This window comes from Scardinius erythrophthalmus (genome assembly GCF_964197995.2).
Source record: "Scardinius erythrophthalmus genome assembly, chromosome: 5".
NCBI classification, from domain to species: Eukaryota; Metazoa; Chordata; class Actinopteri; order Cypriniformes; family Leuciscidae; genus Scardinius; species Scardinius erythrophthalmus.
In genome coordinates, this window is record NC_138225.1 from 55,660,864 (window position 1) to 55,684,914 (window position 24,051).

The window sequence follows — 24,051 nt, forward strand, 5'->3', positions numbered from 1 at the left end:
AAGTTAACGAAAGTTATCATTAGGGTTGTAATGTTTAAAGCAGATGTCTTAACAAATGTCAGTAGACCGGGAAGATTTTAAAATGAGCCGTTCATTCATAAATACGCAAGATCGCTAGTATGAAAATACAGACCGGAAGTCAAAAACTAGCGCAGCGCTGAAAAGGGGCGGGGCTTCATAAGGTCGATTTTTCCAAAGTATGAGGCGTGCGCATAAAATAAAAAAAGCACAAATTCTGTGGACTAAAAAAGCTTGTTACAAGTAGAGAGTAACTATACTCTAAACGTTAAGTTACCATTTAGGTAAATCTTTTATGATCATTAATCTGCGGTCCCGTTTGCTGATGTGTGGGAGGGCTGATGTATGATTGACAGGCGAGAGAGCCAATCGCTAGGCGTCGTGTAAGAGCTGCAGCCAATCCGGTGACAGCATGAGGCGACAGCAGGGCTCGATGAGCGCGAGCGTGAATCCAGCGACGCGTTTGAATATCGTTGAATTTAAACAATGATTTTAAGATCATCGCTGGTTTTATTTGCAATTTTCTGCTTTGGTTTATGCGATGATGGCCATGAAATGGAAGAGTTTTTAAAGAGAGAGTATTCCCTGTCAAAGCCTTACCAGGGTAAGAGACACACATGATTATTCACGCGCTTTAGCTCTTATTATAATAGTAATAATAACGTGAATGATCGATATTTCACATTCATGATCAGCCTGAAGGGTTGGCATCAGTTTGCGTGTGTTTGCGTGTTTTCAGCTGCTTTATTTCACGCTGTGATTGTGTGTTTGCGCTGAACACTGGGCGGTCCATCAGAGTCATGATCATTTTATTCATTTACTTTTTGCAAAATGTTTTTTCTTTCTTTTTTTCGTATCTTATAACACGCGTGCAAAGCTGATTAACGCTATTAATTAATAATTAACACAACTCCTTCCAGAGCTCGAAGTTATCCAGTCTTATGGGGGTCCGCCCTTATAAACACACATTATGAGGAGAACACGAGGGTTTTACATATTTCTGCTTTGTTCTGAATAATTATGTAATTAGTACTCCTACTTTAAACTGAATGTGATATTTTCATATCACGATAATTGATGAAGATGTGATCATGGTATCACATATTGAATTAGGTTAGAATAAAGTGTTGTCCTCCTTATAGGCTTAATAACTTTTTTATTTGTAAAAAAAAAAAAAAAAAACATATACTAAATATTTATAAAGTAAACCAGTATTTCAAACAGATTAAAGTTCAAAAGAATGATAAAGAACAATAGGTAACAGTAACACTTTACAATAAGGTCCCATTAGTTTGTGTGTGTGTGTAGAGAGAGAGAGAGAGAGAGAGAGAGAGAGAGAGAGAGAGAGAGAGAGTGAGTGAGAGTGAGTGAGAGTGTGTGTGTGTGTGTGTGTGTGTGTGTGTGAGAGAGAGAGAGAGAGAGAGAGAGAGTGTGTGTGTGTGTGTGAGAGAGAGAGAGAGAGAGAGAGAGAGAGAGAGAGTGAGTGAGTGAGTGTGTGTGTGTGTGTGTGTGAGAGAGAGAGAGAGAGAGAGTGTGTGTGTGTGTGTGTGTGTGCAGGTGTGGGTGTCTCAGGCTCGTCTCACTGGGAGTTAATGTGAGATGCTCTAATCTGTGTGTGTGTGTGTGTTTGATCGTGTGTGTGTATGTGCAGGTGTGGGTGTCTCGGGCTCGTCTCACTGGGAGTTAATGGGAGATGCTCTGATCACTACGGATCATGTTCGTCTCACTCCAGATCAGCAGAGCAAACAGGGAGCCATATGGAGCCGAATGGTGAGTCCCTTCATGACCACTGATCCCTCACTAGTGTTCACTTCATGACTGATGATCCCTCACTAGTGCTCACTTCATGACCACTGATCCCTCACTAGTGTTCACTTCATGACTGATGATCCCTCACTAGTGTTCACTTCATGACCTATGATCCCTCACTAGTGTTCACTTCATGACCTATGATCCCTCACTAGTGTTCACTTCATGACCTATGATCCCTCACTAGTGCTCACTTCATGACCTATGATCCCTCACTAGTGTTCACTACATGACCACTGATCCCTCACTAGTGCTCACTACATGACTTATTATCCCTCACTAGTGCTCACTACATGACTTATGATCCCTCACTAGTGCTCACTTCATGACCACTGATCCCTTACTAGTGCTCACTTCATGACCACTGATCCCTCACTAGTGCTCACTTCATGATCACTGATCCCTCACTAGTGTTCACTTCATGACTTATGATCCCTCACTAGTGTTCTCTTCATGACTTATGATTCCTCACTAGTGCTCACTTCATGACCACTGATCCCTCACTAGTGCTCACTTCATGACTTATGATCCCTCACTAGTGTTCACTTCATGACCACTGATCCCTCACTAGTGCTCACTTCATGACCACTGATCCCTCACTAGTGTTCACTTCATGACCACTGATCCCTCACTAGTGCTCACTTCATGACCACTGATCCCTCACTAGTGCTCACTTCATGACCACTGATCCCTCACTAGTGCTCACTTCATGACCACTGATCCCTCACTAGTGTTCACTTCATGACTTATGATCCCTCACTAGTGCTCACTTCATGACCACTGATCCCTCACTAGTGTTCACTTCATGACCACTGATCCCTCACTAGTGCTCACTTCATGACCACTGATCCCTCACTAGTGCTCACTTCATGACCACTGATCCCTCACTAGTGCTCACTTCATGACCACTGATCCCTCACTAGTGTTCACTTCATGACTTATGATCCCTCACTAGTGCTCACTTCATGACCACTGATCCCTCACTAGTGCTCACTTCATGACCACTGATCCCTTACTAGTGCTCACTTCATGACCACTGATCCCTCACTAGTGCTCACTTCATGACCACTGATCCCTCACTAGTGTTCACTTCATGACTTATGATCCCTCACTAGTGTTCACTTCATGACCACTGATCCCTCACTAGTGTTCACTTCATGACCACTGATCCCTCACTAGTGTTCACTTCATGACCACTGACTGATCCCTCACTAGTGTTCACTTCATGACCACTGATCCCTCACTAGTGTTCACTTCATGACCACTGACTGATCCCTCACTAGTGTTCACTTCATGACCACTGATCCCTCACTAGTGCTCACTTCATGACCACTGATCCCTCACTAGTGTTCACTTCATGACCACTGATCCCTCACTAGTGCTCACTTCATGACCACTGATCCCTCACTAGTGCTCACTTCATGACCACTGATCCCTCACTAGTGTTCACTTCATGACCATTGATCCCTCATTAGTGTTCACTTCATGACCACTGATCCCTCACTAGTGCTCACTTCATGACTTATGATCCCTCACTAGTGCTCACTTCATGACCACTGATCCCTCACTAGTGCTCACTTCATGACCACTGATCCCTCACTAGTGCTCACTTCATGACCACTGATCCCTCACTAGTGCTCACTTCATGACCACTGATCCCTCACTAGTGTTCACTTCATGACCACTGATCCCTCACTAGTGCTCACTTCATGACCACTGATCCCTCACTAGTGCTCACTTCATGACCACTGATCCCTCACTAGTGCTCACTTCATGACCACTGATCCCTCACTAGTGTTCACTTCATGACCATTGATCCCTCATTAGTGTTCACTTCATGACCACTGATCCCTCACTAGTGCTCACTTCATGACTTATGATCCCTCACTAGTGCTCACTTCATGACTTATGATCCCTCACTAGTGTTCACTTCATGACCACTGATCCCTCACTAGTGCTCACTTCATGACTTATGATCCCTCACTAGTGCTCACTTCATGACTTATGATCCCTCACTAGTGTTCACTTCATGACTTATGATCCCTCACTAGTGCTCACTTCATGACTTATGATCCCTCACTAGTGTTCACTTCATGACTTATGATCCCTCACTAGTGTTCACTTCATGACCACTGATCCCTCACTAGTGTTCACTTCATGACCACTGATCCCTCACTAGTGCTCACTTCATGACCACTGATCCCTCACTAGTGTTCACTTCATGACTTATGATCCCTCACTAGTGCTCACTTCATGACTTATGATCCCTCACTAGTGCTCACTTCATGACCACTGATCCCTCACTAGTGCTCACTTCATGACCACTGATCCCTCACTAGTGTTCACTTCATGACTTATGATCCCTCACTAGTGTTCACTTCATGACTTATGATCCCTCACTAGTGTTCACTTCATGACCACTGATCCCACACTAGTGTTCACTTCATGACCATTGATCCCTCATTAGTGTTCACTTCATGACCACTGATCCCTCACTAGTGCTCACTTCATGACTTATGATCCCTCACTAGTGCTCACTTCATGACTTATGATCCCTCACTAGTGTTCACTTCATGACCACTGATCCCTCACTAGTGCTCACTTCATGACTTATGATCCCTCACTAGTGCTCACTTCATGACTTATGGTCCCTCACTAGTGCTCACTTCATGACTTATGATCCCTCACTAGTGCTCACTTCATGACTTATGATCCCTCACTAGTGCTCACTTCATGACCACTGATCCCTCACTAGTGCTCACTTCATGACCACTGATCCCTCACTAGTGTTCACTTCATGACTTATGATCCCTCACTAGTGTTCACTTCATGACTTATGATCCCTCACTAGTGTTCACTTCATGACCACTGATCCCTCACTAGTGTTCACTTCATGACCACTGATCCCTCACTAGTGCTCACTTCATGACCACTGATCCCTCACTAGTGTTCACTTCATGACTTATGATCCCTCACTAGTGCTCACTTCATGACTTATGGTCCCTCACTAGTGCTCACTTCATGACTTATGATCCCTCACTAGTGCTCACTTCATGACTTATGATCCCTCACTAGTGCTCACTTCATGACCACTGATCCCTCACTAGTGTTCACTTCATGACCACTGATCCCTCACTAGTGCTCACTTCATGACTTATGATCCCTCACTAGTGTTCACTTCATGACTTATGATCCCTCACTAGTGCTCACTTCATGACTTATGATCCCTCACTAGTGCTCACTTCATGACTTATGATCCCTCACTAGTGCTCACTTCATGACTTATGATCCCTCACTAGTGCTCACTTCATGACCACTGATCCCTCACTAGTGTTCACTTCATGACCACTGATCCCTCACTAGTGCTCACTTCATGACTTATGATCCCTCACTAGTGTTCACTTCATGACTTATGATCCCTCACTAGTGCTCACTTCATGACTTATGATCCCTCACTAGTGTTCACTTCATGACTTATGATCCCTCACTAGTGTTCACTTCATGACCACTGATCCCTCACTAGTGTTCACTTCATGACCACTGATCCCTCACTAGTGCTCACTTCATGACCACTGATCCCTCACTAGTGTTCACTTCATGACTTATGATCCCTCACTAGTGCTCACTTCATGACTTATGGTCCCTCACTAGTGCTCACTTCATGACTTATGATCCCTCACTAGTGCTCACTTCATGACTTATGATCCCTCACTAGTGCTCACTTCATGACCACTGATCCCTCACTAGTGCTCACTTCATGACCACTGATCCCTCACTAGTGTTCACTTCATGACCACTGATCCCTCACTAGTGTTCACTTCATGACTTATGATCCCTCACTAGTGTTCACTTCATGACCACTGATCCCTCACTAGTGTTCACTTCATGACCACTGATCCCTCACTAGTGTTCACTTCATGACCACTGACTGATCCCTCACTAGTGTTCACTTCATGACCACTGATCCCTCACTAGTGTTCACTTCATGACCACTGACTGATCCCTCACTAGTGTTCACTTCATGACCACTGATCCCTCACTAGTGCTCACTTCATGACCACTGATCCCTCACTAGTGCTCACTTCATGACCACTGATCCCTCACTAGTGCTCACTTCATGACCACTGATCCCTCACTAGTGTTCACTTCATGACCATTGATCCCTCATTAGTGTTCACTTCATGACCACTGATCCCTCACTAGTGCTCACTTCATGACTTATGATCCCTCACTAGTGCTCACTTCATGACTTATGATCCCTCACTAGTGTTCACTTCATGACCACTGATCCCTCACTAGTGCTCACTTCATGACTTATGATCCCTCACTAGTGCTCACTTCATGACTTATGATCCCTCACTAGTGTTCACTTCATGACTTATGATCCCTCACTAGTGCTCACTTCATGACTTATGATCCCTCACTAGTGCTCACTTCATGACTTATGATCCCTCACTAGTGTTCACTTCATGACTTATGATCCCTCACTAGTGTTCACTTCATGACCACTGATCCCTCACTAGTGTTCACTTCATGACCACTGATCCCTCACTAGTGCTCACTTCATGACCACTGATCCCTCACTAGTGCTCACTTCATGACTTATGATCCCTCACTAGTGCTCACTTCATGACTTATGATCCCTCACTAGTGCTCACTTCATGACTTATGATCCCTCACTAGTGTTCACTTCATGACCACTGATCCCTCACTAGTGTTCACTTCATGACCACTGATCCCTCACTAGTGCTCACTTCATGACCACTGATCCCTTACTAGTGCTCACTTCATGACCACTGATCCCTCACTAGTGCTCACTTCATGACCACTGATCCCTCACTAGTGTTCACTTCATGACTTATGATCCCTCACTAGTGTTCACTTCATGACCACTGATCCCTCACTAGTGTTCACTTCATGACCACTGATCCCTCACTAGTGTTCACTTCATGACCACTGACTGATCCCTCACTAGTGTTCACTTCATGACCACTGATCCCTCACTAGTGTTCACTTCATGACCACTGACTGATCCCTCACTAGTGTTCACTTCATGACCACTGATCCCTCACTAGTGCTCACTTCATGACCACTGATCCCTCACTAGTGTTCACTTCATGACCACTGATCCCTCACTAGTGCTCACTTCATGACCACTGATCCCTCACTAGTGCTCACTTCATGACCACTGATCCCTCACTAGTGTTCACTTCATGACCATTGATCCCTCATTAGTGTTCACTTCATGACCACTGATCCCTCACTAGTGCTCACTTCATGACTTATGATCCCTCACTAGTGCTCACTTCATGACCACTGATCCCTCACTAGTGCTCACTTCATGACCACTGATCCCTCACTAGTGCTCACTTCATGACCACTGATCCCTCACTAGTGCTCACTTCATGACCACTGATCCCTCACTAGTGTTCACTTCATGACCACTGATCCCTCACTAGTGCTCACTTCATGACCACTGATCCCTCACTAGTGCTCACTTCATGACCACTGATCCCTCACTAGTGCTCACTTCATGACCACTGATCCCTCACTAGTGCTCACTTCATGACCACTGATCCCTCACTAGTGCTCACTTCATGACCACTGATCCCTCACTAGTGTTCACTTCATGACCATTGATCCCTCATTAGTGTTCACTTCATGACTTATGATCCCTCACTAGTGCTCACTTCATGACTTATGATCCCTCACTAGTGTTCACTTCATGACCACTGATCCCTCACTAGTGCTCACTTCATGACCATTGATCCCTCACTAGTGCTCACTTCATGACTTATGATCCCTCACTAGTGCTCACTTCATGACTTATGATCCCTCACTAGTGTTCACTTCATGACCACTGATCCCTCACTAGTGCTCACTTCATGACTTATGATCCCTCACTAGTGCTCACTTCATGACTTATGATCCCTCACTAGTGTTCACTTCATGACTTATGATCCCTCACTAGTGCTCACTTCATGACTTATGATCCCTCACTAGTGTTCACTTCATGACTTATGATCCCTCACTAGTGTTCACTTCATGACCAATGATCCCTCACTAGTGTTCACTTCATGACCACTGATCCCTCACTAGTGCTCACTTCATGACCACTGATCCCTCACTAGTGTTCACTTCATGACTTATGATCCCTCACTAGTGCTCACTTCATGACTTATGATCCCTCACTAGTGCTCACTTCATGACTTATGATCCCTCACTAGTGCTCACTTCATGACCACTGATCCCTCACTAGTGCTCACTTCATGACCACTGATCCCTCACTAGTGTTCACTTCATGACTTATGATCCCTCACTAGTGTTCACTTCATGACTTATGATCCCTTACTAGTGTTCACTTCATGACCACTGATCCCACACTAGTGTTCACTTCATGACCATTGATCCCTCATTAGTGTTCACTTCATGACCACTGATCCCTCACTAGTGCTCACTTCATGACTTATGATCCCTCACTAGTGCTCACTTCATGACTTATGATCCCTCACTAGTGTTCACTTCATGACCACTGATCCCTCACTAGTGCTCACTTCATGACTTATGATCCCTCACTAGTGCTCACTTCATGACTTATGGTCCCTCACTAGTGCTCACTTCATGACTTATGATCCCTCACTAGTGCTCACTTCATGACTTATGATCCCTCACTAGTGCTCACTTCATGACCACTGATCCCTCACTAGTGCTCACTTCATGACCACTGATCCCTCACTAGTGTTCACTTCATGACTTATGATCCCTCACTAGTGTTCACTTCATGACTTATGATCCCTCACTAGTGTTCACTTCATGACCACTGATCCCTCACTAGTGCTCACTTCATGACTTATGATCCCTCACTAGTGTTCACTTCATGACTTATGATCCCTCACTAGTGCTCACTTCATGACTTATGATCCCTCACTAGTGTTCACTTCATGACCACTGATCCCTCACTAGTGCTCACTTCATGACCACTGATCCCTCACTAGTGTTCACTTCATGACTTATGATCCCTCACTAGTGCTCACTTCATGACTTATGGTCCCTCACTAGTGCTCACTTCATGACTTATGATCCCTCACTAGTGCTCACTTCATGACTTATGATCCCTCACTAGTGCTCACTTCATGACCACTGATCCCTCACTAGTGTTCACTTCATGACCACTGATCCCTCACTAGTGCTCACTTCATGACTTATGATCCCTCACTAGTGTTCACTTCATGACTTATGATCCCTCACTAGTGCTCACTTCATGACTTATGATCCCTCACTAGTGCTCACTTCATGACTTATGATCCCTCACTAGTGCTCACTTCATGACTTATGATCCCTCACTAGTGCTCACTTCATGACCACTGATCCCTCACTAGTGTTCACTTCATGACCACTGATCCCTCACTAGTGCTCACTTCATGACTTATGATCCCTCACTAGTGTTCACTTCATGACTTATGATCCCTCACTAGTGCTCACTTCATGACTTATGATCCCTCACTAGTGTTCACTTCATGACCACTGATCCCTCACTAGTGCTCACTTCATGACCACTGATCACTGATCCCTCACTAGTGCTCACTTCATGACCACTGATCCCTCACTAGTGCTCACTTCATGACCACTGATCCCTCACTAGTGTTCACTTCATGACCACTGATCCCTCACTAGTGCTCACTTCATGACCACTGATCCCTCACTAGTGCTCACTTCATGACTTATGATCCCTCACTAGTGCTCACTTCATGACTTATGATCCCTCACTAGTGTTCACTTCATGACCATTGATCCCTCACTAGTGCTCACTTCATGACCACTGATCCCTCACTAGTGCTCACTTCATGACCACTGATCCCTCACTAGTGCTCACTTCATGACCACTGATCCCTCACTAGTGTTCACTTCATGACCACTGATCCCTCACTAGTGCTCACTTCATGACCACTGATCCCTCACTAGTGCTCACTTCATGACTTATGATCCCTCACTAGTGTTCACTTCATGACCATTGATCCCTCACTAGTGCTCACTTCATGACCACTGATCACTGATCCCTCACTAGTGCTCACTTCATGACCACTGATCCCTCACTAGTGCTCACTTCATGACCACTGATCCCTCACTAGTGCTCACTTCATGACCACTGATCCCTCACTAGTGCTCACTTCATGACCACTGATCCCTCACTAGTGTTCACTTCATGACCATTGATCCCTCATTAGTGTTCACTTCATGACCACTGATCCCTCACTAGTGCTCACTTCATGACTTATGATCCCTCACTAGTGTTCACTTCATGACCACTGATCCCTCACTAGTGCTCACTTCATGACTTATGATCCCTCACTAGTGCTCACTTCATGACTTATGATCCCTCACTAGTGCTCACTTCATGACTTATGATCCCTCACTAGTGCTCACTTCATGACTTATGATCCCTCACTAGTGTTCACTTCATGACTTATGATCCCTCACTAGTGTTCACTTCATGACCACTGATCCCTCACTAGTGTTCACTTCATGACCACTGATCCCTCACTAGTGCTCACTTCATGACCACTGATCCCTCACTAGTGCTCACTTCATGACTTATGATCCCTCACTAGTGCTCACTTCATGACTTATGATCCCTCACTAGTGCTCACTTCATGACTTATGATCCCTCACTAGTGTTCACTTCATGACCACTGATCCCTCACTAGTGTTCACTTCATGACCACTGATCCCTCACTAGTGCTCACTTCATGACCACTGATCCCTTACTAGTGCTCACTTCATGACCACTGATCCCTCACTAGTGCTCACTTCATGACCACTGATCCCTCACTAGTGTTCACTTCATGACTTATGATCCCTCACTAGTGTTCACTTCATGACCACTGATCCCTCACTAGTGTTCACTTCATGACCACTGATCCCTCACTAGTGTTCACTTCATGACCACTGACTGATCCCTCACTAGTGTTCACTTCATGACCACTGATCCCTCACTAGTGTTCACTTCATGACCACTGACTGATCCCTCACTAGTGTTCACTTCATGACCACTGATCCCTCACTAGTGCTCACTTCATGACCACTGATCCCTCACTAGTGTTCACTTCATGACCACTGATCCCTCACTAGTGCTCACTTCATGACCACTGATCCCTCACTAGTGCTCACTTCATGACCACTGATCCCTCACTAGTGTTCACTTCATGACCATTGATCCCTCATTAGTGTTCACTTCATGACCACTGATCCCTCACTAGTGCTCACTTCATGACTTATGATCCCTCACTAGTGCTCACTTCATGACCACTGATCCCTCACTAGTGCTCACTTCATGACCACTGATCCCTCACTAGTGCTCACTTCATGACCACTGATCCCTCACTAGTGCTCACTTCATGACCACTGATCCCTCACTAGTGTTCACTTCATGACCACTGATCCCTCACTAGTGCTCACTTCATGACCACTGATCCCTCACTAGTGCTCACTTCATGACCACTGATCCCTCACTAGTGCTCACTTCATGACCACTGATCCCTCACTAGTGCTCACTTCATGACCACTGATCCCTCACTAGTGCTCACTTCATGACCACTGATCCCTCACTAGTGTTCACTTCATGACCATTGATCCCTCATTAGTGTTCACTTCATGACCACTGATCCCTCACTAGTGCTCACTTCATGACTTATGATCCCTCACTAGTGCTCACTTCATGACTTATGATCCCTCACTAGTGTTCACTTCATGACCACTGATCCCTCACTAGTGCTCACTTCATGACTTATGATCCCTCACTAGTGCTCACTTCATGACTTATGATCCCTCACTAGTGTTCACTTCATGACTTATGATCCCTCACTAGTGCTCACTTCATGACTTATGATCCCTCACTAGTGTTCACTTCATGACTTATGATCCCTCACTAGTGTTCACTTCATGACCACTGATCCCTCACTAGTGTTCACTTCATGACCACTGATCCCTCACTAGTGCTCACTTCATGACCACTGATCCCTCACTAGTGTTCACTTCATGACTTATGATCCCTCACTAGTGCTCACTTCATGACTTATGATCCCTCACTAGTGCTCACTTCATGACTTATGATCCCTCACTAGTGCTCACTTCATGACCACTGATCCCTCACTAGTGCTCACTTCATGACCACTGATCCCTCACTAGTGTTCACTTCATGACTTATGATCCCTCACTAGTGTTCACTTCATGACTTATGATCCCTTACTAGTGTTCACTTCATGACCACTGATCCCACACTAGTGTTCACTTCATGACCATTGATCCCTCATTAGTGTTCACTTCATGACCACTGATCCCTCACTAGTGCTCACTTCATGACTTATGATCCCTCACTAGTGCTCACTTCATGACTTATGATCCCTCACTAGTGTTCACTTCATGACCACTGATCCCTCACTAGTGCTCACTTCATGACTTATGATCCCTCACTAGTGCTCACTTCATGACTTATGGTCCCTCACTAGTGCTCACTTCATGACTTATGATCCCTCACTAGTGCTCACTTCATGACTTATGATCCCTCACTAGTGCTCACTTCATGACCACTGATCCCTCACTAGTGCTCACTTCATGACCACTGATCCCTCACTAGTGTTCACTTCATGACTTATGATCCCTCACTAGTGTTCACTTCATGACTTATGATCCCTCACTAGTGTTCACTTCATGACCACTGATCCCTCACTAGTGCTCACTTCATGACTTATGATCCCTCACTAGTGTTCACTTCATGACTTATGATCCCTCACTAGTGCTCACTTCATGACTTATGATCCCTCACTAGTGTTCACTTCATGACCACTGATCCCTCACTAGTGCTCACTTCATGACCACTGATCCCTCACTAGTGTTCACTTCATGACTTATGATCCCTCACTAGTGCTCACTTCATGACTTATGGTCCCTCACTAGTGCTCACTTCATGACTTATGATCCCTCACTAGTGCTCACTTCATGACTTATGATCCCTCACTAGTGCTCACTTCATGACCACTGATCCCTCACTAGTGTTCACTTCATGACCACTGATCCCTCACTAGTGCTCACTTCATGACTTATGATCCCTCACTAGTGTTCACTTCATGACTTATGATCCCTCACTAGTGCTCACTTCATGACTTATGATCCCTCACTAGTGCTCACTTCATGACTTATGATCCCTCACTAGTGCTCACTTCATGACTTATGATCCCTCACTAGTGCTCACTTCATGACCACTGATCCCTCACTAGTGTTCACTTCATGACCACTGATCCCTCACTAGTGCTCACTTCATGACTTATGATCCCTCACTAGTGTTCACTTCATGACTTATGATCCCTCACTAGTGCTCACTTCATGACTTATGATCCCTCACTAGTGTTCACTTCATGACTTATGATCCCTCACTAGTGTTCACTTCATGACCACTGATCCCTCACTAGTGTTCACTTCATGACCACTGATCCCTCACTAGTGCTCACTTCATGACTTATGATCCCTCACTAGTGCTCACTTCATGACCACTGATCCCTCACTAGTGCTCACTTCATGACCACTGATCCCTCACTAGTGTTCACTTCATGACCACTGATCCCTCACTAGTGTTCACTTCATGACTTATGATCCCTCACTAGTGTTCACTTCATGACCACTGATCCCTCACTAGTGTTCACTTCATGACCACTGATCCCTCACTAGTGTTCACTTCATGACCACTGACTGATCCCTCACTAGTGTTCACTTCATGACCACTGATCCCTCACTAGTGTTCACTTCATGACCACTGACTGATCCCTCACTAGTGTTCACTTCATGACCACTGATCCCTCACTAGTGCTCACTTCATGACCACTGATCCCTCACTAGTGTTCACTTCATGACCACTGATCCCTCACTAGTGCTCACTTCATGACCACTGATCCCTCACTAGTGCTCACTTCATGACCACTGATCCCTCACTAGTGCTCACTTCATGACCACTGATCCCTCACTAGTGCTCACTTCATGACCACTGATCCCTCACTAGTGCTCACTTCATGACCACTGATCCCTCACTAGTGTTCACTTCATGACCATTGATCCCTCATTAGTGTTCACTTCATGACCACTGATCCCTCACTAGTGCTCACTTCATGACTTATGATCCCTCACTAGTGCTCACTTCATGACTTATGATCCCTCACTAGTGTTCACTTCATGACCACTGATCCCTCACTAGTGCTCACTTCATGACTTATGATCCCTCACTAGTGCTCACTTCATGACTTATGATCCCTCACTAGTGTTCACTTCATGACTTATGATCCCTCACTAGTGCTCACTTCATGACTTATGATCCCTCACTAGTGTTCACTTCATGACTTATGATCCCTCACTAGTGTTCACTTCATGACCACTGATCCCTCACTAGTGTTCACTTCATGACCACTGATCCCTCACTAGTGCTCACTTCATGACTTATGATCCCTCACTAGTGTTCACTTCATGACCATTGATCCCTCACTAGTGCTCACTTCATGACCACTGATCACTGATCCCTCACTAGTGCTCACTTCATGACCACTGATCCCTCACTAGTGCTCACTTCATGACCACTGATCCCTCACTAGTGCTCACTTCATGACCACTGATCCCTCACTAGTGCTCACTTCATGACCACTGATCCCTCACTAGTGTTCACTTCATGACCATTGATCCCTCATTAGTGTTCACTTCATGACCACTGATCCCTCACTAGTGCTCACTTCATGACTTATGATCCCTCACTAGTGCTCACTTCATGACTTATGATCCCTCACTAGTGTTCACTTCATGACCACTGATCCCTCACTAGTGCTCACTTCATGACTTATGATCCCTCACTAGTGCTCACTTCATGACTTATGATCCCTCACTAGTGTTCACTTCATGACTTATGATCCCTCACTAGTGCTCACTTCATGACTTATGATCCCTCACTAGTGCTCACTTCATGACTTATGATCCCTCACTAGTGTTCACTTCATGACTTATGATCCCTCACTAGTGTTCACTTCATGACCACTGATCCCTCACTAGTGTTCACTTCATGACCACTGATCCCTCACTAGTGCTCACTTCATGACCACTGATCCCTCACTAGTGCTCACTTCATGACTTATGATCCCTCACTAGTGCTCACTTCATGACTTATGATCCCTCACTAGTGCTCACTTCATGACTTATGATCCCTCACTAGTGTTCACTTCATGACCACTGATCCCTCACTAGTGTTCACTTCATGACCACTGATCCCTCACTAGTGCTCACTTCATGACCACTGATCCCTCACTAGTGCTCACTTCATGACTTATGATCCCTCACTAGTGCTCACTTCATGACTTATGATCCCTCACTAGTGCTCACTTCATGACCACTGATCCCTCATTAGTGTTCACTTTATGACCACTGATCCCTCATTAGTGTTCACTTTATGACCACGGATCCCTCACTAGTGTTCACTTCATGACTTATGATCCCTCACTAGTGTTCACTTCATGACTTATGATCCCTCACTAGTGTTCACTTCATGACCACTGATCCCTCACTAGTGTTCACTTCATGACCACTGATCCCTCACTAGTGTTCACTTCATGACTTATGATCCCTCACTAAAATAAAAGTTCGACAAAAATAAAAAATTTAAGGCCCTAAGAAATAAGCTTAATTTTTTCCCCACAAATCCTGTTTCTGTTTTAAATTTACTGAATTCCATTTTAGTAGTTTAATTTTACATTTTAAATTTAAAAACATCTGTGTGTGTGTGTGTGTGTGTGTTTATGTATGTATTTGTGTGTGTGTGTGTGTGTGCGCAGCCGTGTCACCTGAGGGATTGGGAACTGCAGGTTCACTTTAAGGTTCACGGTCGCGGGAAGAAGAACCTGAACGGGGACGGTCTGGCGGTCTGGTACACGAAGGAGCGCATGAGGAAAGGTGTGTTTAATAACGGCATTAATAACTCATATCTCTCACTAATCCAGGTTTATATGGGATGGTCTCTCACTGATTTGCAGGTCCGGTGTTCGGGAACCGGGATTTCTTCACTGGACTCGGTGTGTTTGTGGACACGTATCCCAACGAGGAGAAGCTTCTGGAGGTACAGGAATAAAGTGTGTGTTATCAGTGACATTACAGTATATGTGTGTGTGTGGAACTGAGAACAGACCTTCACAAACTCATGAAGGACGTGATTTAGATCAAGTGCCAGTTGGAAATATCAGTTACATTTACAAGCATTGATTGTCATTGATAGTAATAATCCAGTGAGTCTGACAGAGATCTGAGAGGTCACAGAGATCCCCTCCGGCCCCACGCCAGTGTCCCCCCTCCGGCCCGCCCCTCGCCAGTGTCCCCCCTCCGGCCCCGCGCCAGTGTCCACCCTCCGGCCCGCCCCTCGCCAGTGTCCCCCCTCCGGCCCCACGCCAGTGTCCCCCCTCCGGCCCGCCCCTCGCCAGTGTCCCCCCTCCGGCCCCACGCCAGTGTCCCCCCTCCGGCCCGCCCCGCGCCAGTGTCCCCCCTCCGGCCCCGCGCCAGTGTCCCCCCTCCGGCCCCTCGCCAGTGTCCCCCCTCCGGCCCCTCGCCAGTGTCCCCCCTCCGGCCCCGCGCCAGTGTCCCCCCTCATGCCCCGCGCCAGTGTTCCCCCTCATGCCCCGCGCCAGTGTCCCCCCTCATGCCCCTCGCCAGTGTCCCCCCTCATGCCCCGCGCCAGTGTCCCCCCTCATGCCCCGCGCCAGTGTCCCCCCTCCGGCCCCGCGCCAGTGTCCCCCCTCCGGCCCCTCGCCAGTGTCCCCCCTCCGGCCCCTCGCCAGTGTCCCCCCTCCGGCCCCTCGCCAGTGTCCCCCCTCCGGCCCCGCGCCAGTGTCCCCCCTCCGGCCCCTCGCCAGTGTCCCCCCTCCGGCCCCGCGCCAGTGTCCCCCCTCCGGCCCCGCGCCAGTGTCCCCCCTCCGGCCAGTGTCGCCAGTGTCCCCCCGCCAGTGTCCCCCCTCCGCGCCAGTGTCCTCCGCGCCAGTGTCCCCCCTCCGGCCCCGCGCCAGTGTCCCCCCTCCGGCCCCTCGCCAGTGTCCCCCCTCCGGCCCCTCGCCAGTGTCCCCCCTCCGGCCCCGCGCCAGTGTCCCCCCTCCGGCCCCGCGCCAGTGTCCCCCCTCCGGCCCCTCGCCAGTGTCCCCCCTCCGGCCCCTCGCCAGTGTCCCCCCTCCGGCCCCTCGCCAGTGTCCCCCCTCCGGCCCCTCGCCAGTGTCCCCCCTCCGGCCCCGCGCCAGTGTCCCCCCTCCGGCCCCTCGCCAGTGTCCCCCCTCCGGCCCCTCGCCAGTGTCCCCCCTCCGGCCCCGCGCCAGTGTCCCCCCTCCGGCCCCGCGCCAGTGTCCCCCCTCCGGCCCCTCGCCAGTGTCCCCCCTCCGGCCCCTCGCCAGTGTCCCCCCTCCGGCCCCTCGCCAGTGTCCCCCCTCCGGCCCCTCGCCAGTGTCCCCCCTCCGGCCCCGCGCCAGTGTCCCCCCTCCGGCCCCTCGCCAGTGTCCCCCCTCCGGCCCCGCGCCAGTGTCCCCCCTCCGGCCCCGCGCCAGTGTCCCCCCTCCGGCCCCGCGCCAGTGTCCCCCCTCCGGCCCCGCGCCAGTGTCCCCCCTCCGGCCCCGCGCCAGTGTCCCCCCTCCGGCCCCTCTCCAGTGTCCCCCCTCCGGCCCCGCGCCAGTGTCCCCCCTCCGGCCCCTCGCCAGTGTCCCCCCTCCGGCCCCTCGCCAGTGTCCACCCTCCGGCCCCTCGCCAGTGTCCCCCCTCCGGCCCCTCGCCAGTGTCCCCCCTCCGGCCCCGCGCCAGTGTCCCCCCTCCGGCCCCGCGCCAGTGTCCCCCCTCCGGCCCCTCGCCAGTGTCCCCCCTCCGGCCCCGCGCCAGTGTCCCCCCTCCGGCCCCGCGCCAGTGTCCCCCCTCCGGCCCCGCGCCAGTGTCCCCCCTCCGGCCCCTCGCCAGTGTCCCCCCTCCGGCCCCTCGCCAGTGTCCCCCCTCCGGCCCCGCGCCAGTGTCCCCCCTCCGGCCCCTCGCCAGTGTCCCCCCTCCGGCCCCTCGCCAGTGTCCACCCTCCGGCCCCGCGCCAGTGTCCCCCCTCCGGCCCCGCGCCAGTGTCCCCCCTCCGGCCCCTGAAGTGAACGCTCACAGTGTTTGTGTTTGTGTGTTTTTAGGCTCAGAGGAAGCGATACACGCCGCGCACGCAGGTAAACTAGCGTTCGCTAATCAGGCTCAGTGATGGTCTTGTGATGGTCATGTGACTCTCTGTACGCCTGTGACTGACTGATGCCTTGTGTTTGTGCTAGCGTCTCTTCCCGTACGTGTTAGCTATGGTGGGCAACGGCTCGATCAGCTACGACCACGATCGGGACGGGCGTCCCTCAGAACTGGGCGGCTGCAGCGCGATGGTGCGAAACCTGAAGCACGACAGCTTCCTGTTCATCAGATACGTGCGCCGCAGACTCACGGTGAGTGTGTGTGTGTGTGTGTCTGTTTGTGTGCACCGCAGACTCACGGTGAGTGTGTGTGTGTGTGTGTCTGTTTGTGTGCACCGTAGACTCACGGTGAGTGTGTGTGTGAGAGTGTGCACCGCAGACTCACGGTGAGAATGAGCTGACCTGACCTGAGTGTGTGTGTGTGTGTGTGTGTGTGTGTGTGTGTGTGCAGATCATGCTGGATATCGACGGCCAGCACGAGTGGAGGGATTGTCTGGATGTTCCCGGTGTCCGTCTGCCGCAGGGCTTCTACTTCGGAGCGTCAGCCGTCACTGGAGATCTGTCAGGTGAGACCAACCAGGACCTTCGCGTTCACGTCTCGTGAATCAACACGGAAGAGACTTAAAGGATTAGTTCACTTTCAAAAATTTTTGTTGATAATTTACTCACCCCGATGTCATCCAAGATATCCATGTCTTTTTTTCTTCAGTCGAAAAGAAATGAAGGTTTTTGAGGAAAACATTCCAGGATTTTTCTCCACAGAATGGACTTCAATGGCAACCAACGGTTTAAAGGTTCAAATGTCCGTCTCAATGCAGCTTCACAGTCTCGACACGATCCCAGTCCAGAAATAAGAGTCTTATCTCTCCAAATGATCGCTCATTTTCAAAAAAAAAAAAAAAAAAAAAAACTTTTTAGCCACAAATGCTCGTCTTGTACCATCTCTGAGATGTGCCTATATCGCTAATGTTGCAATCATGACGACTGTGAGGGGGTGAATGTTTTTATAACTCATCCGTGTAAATGACATTAAGGGCCAATCTCATTTCTCTGTCTTACCCCTTCCCCTTCCCCTACCCCTTTGTCTGCGTCTTCCCCTTGCCCTTCGATACCGAGTGAAGGGGGGTAGGGGGAAGAACGTTTCTCTAAGAAATGAGACACCACTCGATTACCGTTTGCGTCATCTTCCCTTTCCGCTAGCTGGCTGCTACGTCAACAGAGGCGATACGCGTTGACATAAACAAACGAAGATGCCGTCGTCTCGGGTTGTGATATCGATTGCCTGGTCTCTCTTTATCTTTGCACGCTTGTGTGCCATCAGTCAAAGACATTGTTTCATTGTATTTAACGGCGGCGCCGGTGACACCATAAGCAAAACATTAGCAAACGGCAAACAGCGCATAGCTGCTAGCTAGCGGTTAACTAGTGATTCAAAACAAAAACATTACAATTAAAACCGCTTGAACGTTTTATTAAAGGTATCATAAAACACGAGTGTCATTAAACTGCTGAAAATACTAACATTTGTGCGACTCACTTCTGAGAAATTCCTACCCCTCTCTTTCAAGTGTGGTCCTCCGCAGACTTCGTTTCAAGGGCTATGTAGCCCTACGCCTTGGCCCTAGCCCTTAGTCAAAATGAGAATTGGGACGCCACTTCCCCTCACATGAACGCGCAAAACCGTGAGGAAGGGGTAAGACAGAGAAATGAGACGCAGCCTAAGCCTTAAAGGTCTGCATAATTAAGGGCGTGGCCACTTGAGTGACAGGTGGATTGCCGCTGATGTCACTACTCGCCGTTTGTCTGCCGTCTGTTAGCGTCACCTCAGCTAATCCGCCTCGCCGCACATGTTCGTTTACCCGGGAGTGACGCCGCCAAGATGGCGACCGCCGTCTCCGCCCACTTTAGGCTTCAGAAGCACTCCGGGTGACGTCACACACACTACGCCCAGTGTTTTACACAGTCTATGGGTGAGACACGCGTGTGCGAGCGCTTCAACGCCATACGCAGCTCGTGCTCAGTGTGTGTGTGTGTGTGTGTGTGTTTCAGATAACCATGACCTGATCTCCATGAAGCTGTACCAGCTGACGGTCCTGCGCAGCAAACAGGAGGACGAGGAGCAGGAGGAGGTTCTGGTTCCCAGCGTCGACAACATGGAGCTCCTGAGACGTGAGTATGATCACATGACCACAGCAGCGCACGTGTGTGTCACCGTTCCTTACCATCGACACGCCGGGGACGCCATTCAGTTCCCGTCTCAATTTGATTAGATATCAATTAATTTGGATGTACAGTCAAACCAAAAACACCAGATAATATATTTGATATTGTTTCTCTAGTGTGATCAGGACACTATAGTTCATTTATGTAAGTGAGGAGAGCAAAATAAAGTAAACTGTGACATATTATACCCAGATATTCTTCATACAGTGACTACCAGTGACATTCGGGACCAGAAATGATTCGGACACTTTGAGCTGATCATGTTTTGCTGAAGTGTGTTTTCTTTAATTGCTAATGCTCTTTTTACACACAGACTGAACACAATGAAGCATTGCTTGGTGATTGGTTGAGCTAAACTGGTATTATCTAATTGTGTAGTTAAATTTAACAGCTGACAGATATTCAACATAATTCATGTGTGAGACAGTCTAACAGAAGGACGGACAAAACCAGTCACATATCAACTGAGTTCTGCTCATATTTTATTACCATTTTCTAAACTATAGTGAATAAACTGTGATAATGTGAGAAATGTTGAAGCTGTGTGAATAAGTGTTGGTCTGACTGTACATCAGGGACAGTACAAGTCAAGGTTTCTCAAAGAAAGGCACAGTTCTGCAGTTGAAACACTGATGAATTACAGACAGGATTGATTTCAGGATTTGTTCGGAATCTTTCCTCACTCCTTCTGATGTTCATTGATGTTTATTTGCTGCTGTGACGAGTAGTAAAGAACAAGAGATGATCGGTTCATCTGTCACACATACACACACACACACACACACACACACACACACATATTTACTGACTGAATTTACTGATGAAACTCACAGGATTTGAGAGCTGAGACTTTGTTTCATATCAAAAGTATGAAAGCACAGATTACAGATGATGATGTGTAGAGAAGTGTTGTCCACGCATCAGCTGAACACTGTGTGTGTGTGTGTGTGTGTGTGTGTGTGTGTGTGTGTGTGTGTGTGTCCAGCGTACGCAGACGAGGTGGGCATGAGCAGCATCAGTATCTTCTTCTGCGTGCTCTTCTCCATGCTGGGAGTGTTTCTGCTGGTGGTGGTGGGACTGGTTCTGTACGGGCACTGGAGCGAGAGCCGGCGCAAGCGCTTCTACTGACACACACACACACACTCTCTCTGTCGAGGGGGAATAACCTGAGCGATGAACACTCGACCGTCGTCATGATGATGATGATGAAGATGATGAAGATGAAGGTGATGATGAAGGTGTGATGGGCATCACGAGTCTCAGATGTGAATGTCTTTCTCAAACTCAAACTCCTGCTGCCTTCTTTCTCTCAACCAGTGCTGTATTTATTCATTGTATATTATATATTTATTAATTGTTTGTACAGAACGTCTAACATCTTGTCATCTGTCCAGATTCAAGTGGGAAATCTGAGGATCCATGGAATCAGAATTAAAGTTTTGTTGATTTTTGTCTCTATTATCTGTACGCCACTGTTGAGTCACATCTGTCTCCTGTTCTAGACTCATGATTCGCTGCTTCACACACTAGCACTCGTCTGAACCCTGACCCTAACCTCTGAACCCTGACCCTAACCTCTGAAACCTAACCCTAACCTCTGAACCCTGACCCTAACCTCTGAACCCTGACCCTAACCTCTGAAACCTAACCCAGCCCAGAATCTGCTGTTCGTGACGCGAGGATCGGGAGGACATCAGTCTCGTCTGTAATGGAATCAAAGATCATTTTTCAGGATCAGTGTTTCATGTACCTCTCATTTATGATTAAAAAATAAATGTTGAAAATCTATAAAAACATGCTTGAAATTTCCAACTGCATTTACCTTTACATTAATGCTTTTAGCAGAGACTTTTATCCAAAGCGACTTACAGGACAGGAACAAAAGCCAACAATATCCGTAATATGCAATGCCAGGATTATTAGACAACGAAAGAAAACTAGAAGAAAAATAAACATGTTTTCCCTTTAAATTAATCTTATTTTTCTTAACCCATTGGGAGATTTTTTCTTGTTTTAATCATAACTCACTTACTTTGGATCATCTTTCAGAAAACAAGAGTTCATATCTTCAGTCATGTTGCTTCTCCAGTGTTCAGATGTTTGTGCTGGAGAACATCATGTCTTCACGCTGATGGGGTTTCTGGCGTATAGCGTTCACATCCGACAGATCAGACATGTGTTCATATTCATGTGTGTGTCAGTCCCGTCATGTACACACACACACGGATCTTCATCACATCTTCCTCACGTGTCAGTGATCATATTATTAAAAACACAATTTCAAGTCCTTCAGACCTGACTTACTCTAGATATAAGCCTGCATTATTATGACTCTCTGAAGTTTAATCCACTGCAAGCGTCTCCTTCGTCTCTATATTCCCAGATGCAAAGGTTAGTTTTTCACTCTGTGAAAATGGTGCATTATCAGATTAGTGTTTGATCAGTAACGTCTCGTTTCCCTGAGTAAGAGCACAGATGACGGACGGCTCGGCATCACCTCTGCTTCATGTCTATGGGGATGGCTAGTGCCTACGTCATCGTAGCCAAATACGTCACTTCCGTGTCCAAACCGAATTGGGCTAGAATGGTGCAGTGCTGTGTCCCAAGTTGTAACAACAGAAATGATGTCAATAAAACGATTAGTTACTACCGCTTTCCGGTTTTTTTTTGTGTCTATAAAACGCCGATATCAGGCCGGGTGAAACCCGTAGTTGTTGGGACATCAGAGACCAGTTTGTCCAGGAGGGCAACATGTTTATTAGCAACAGCTAACGTTAGCTCCGTAGTGTCCGACGTTTTGAGCCATTCCTACGCACATTGCTTGATTTTTTCCCATCGGACTTCAGTAAAGGGCTGCGGACCTTTCCCACCATCTTTTCCGACATGAAGAATACACTTTACGGGTGTTAATCGAGCTTGATCGCCGCTATCAGATGAAGATGCGCTGCTTACGTCCTCCTCTGTTTACATGTGCGTAGTGATATTGGCTTCATTTCGGCTGTGACCTACTTACATTCTCGATGCTGATTGGTTGAAAATCGAACTCAACCGTTTTAGACGTCTCAATACGCAATCAATATAGTGCGCCAATAAATACACTTTTCTCATTAACTGCAGGAAAATGCGTGGAGAACTTTTTGCTTGGAAACCTTTTATTAACGTTGAACATATTGAGCAAAAGAAAATTTAGTGCCCCACTTGGTGGAACGAAACTGAACGATACAGCTCACGTACAGCGGCCTAACAGCCATGTTTAGCGGGATCCGTGAGCTAGTGTCCGTGTGCGAGTGGTGGTGACGTTTCAAACGCGTCGAAAGCAGTGAAGAGTTGTAGTCCACAAAGTGCTCTCACACAAAGTCTAACCGTATCAAACTTCTACCCGCTAAATTGTATCATTCTTTACACGAAAAATTATATTAAAAATTCACAGACAACATATATTCACATTCATGGCACAATTCAAACGGGACCAGAAAATAATTATTTTCTCCCATTCACTTGCATTGACGATTTTTGAGTCTGTAACGAGAGATGTTGATAAGGGAACGTTTCACACTAACTGTCTCTAAGAACTCGAGCTGCTGCGTTTTGGACCAGCTGTAGTTTGTTTATTAAGCGTGCAGGGCAACCACCCAGTAGAGCATTACAGTAATCTAGCCTTGAGGTCATGAACGCATGAACTAACTGTTCCGCATTTGTCAATGAGAGCATATGGCGTAATTTAGATATATTTTTAAGATGGAAAAATGCG

The 24,051-nt window shown here is 47.6% G+C and overlaps 1 protein-coding gene across 2 annotated transcripts; it reads left to right on the forward strand.

The window, feature by feature from the left end:
- Window positions 1-148: 148 nt before the first annotated feature.
- Window positions 149-22,267, forward strand: lman2la (lectin, mannose-binding 2-like a). Of its 2 annotated transcripts, none has more exons than XM_081367023.1 (9): window positions 149-622; window positions 1,670-1,788; window positions 15,684-15,801; window positions 15,882-15,964; window positions 18,036-18,068; window positions 18,168-18,329; window positions 18,529-18,643; window positions 20,127-20,246; window positions 21,286-22,267. In XM_081367023.1, exons 1-9 carry the CDS (start codon window positions 505-507, stop codon window positions 21,426-21,428), a joined length of 1,011 nt encoding a protein of 336 aa, XP_081223149.1. In that variant the 5' UTR covers window positions 149-504; the 3' UTR covers window positions 21,429-22,267. The 2 variants fall into 2 exon arrangements, with proteins under 2 accessions (XP_081223149.1, XP_081223148.1); XM_081367022.1 differs by having other exon boundaries at window positions 411-622; window positions 18,168-18,425; window positions 21,286-22,088.
- Window positions 22,268-24,051: the final 1,784 nt, after the last annotated feature.

Excerpts from the sequence above, each read along its gene's own strand:
- lman2la (XM_081367022.1), top strand. The coding sequence starts at position 505 with ATGATTTTAAGATCATCGCTGGTTTTATTTGCAATTTTCTGCTTTGGT. Across the intron at positions 15,965-18,035 it reads ACGAGGAGAAGCTTCTGGAG|GCTCAGAGGAAGCGATACAC; the intron begins GTACAGGAATAA and ends GTGTGTTTTTAG. Across the intron at positions 18,069-18,167 it reads GATACACGCCGCGCACGCAG|CGTCTCTTCCCGTACGTGTT; the intron begins GTAAACTAGCGT and ends TGTTTGTGCTAG.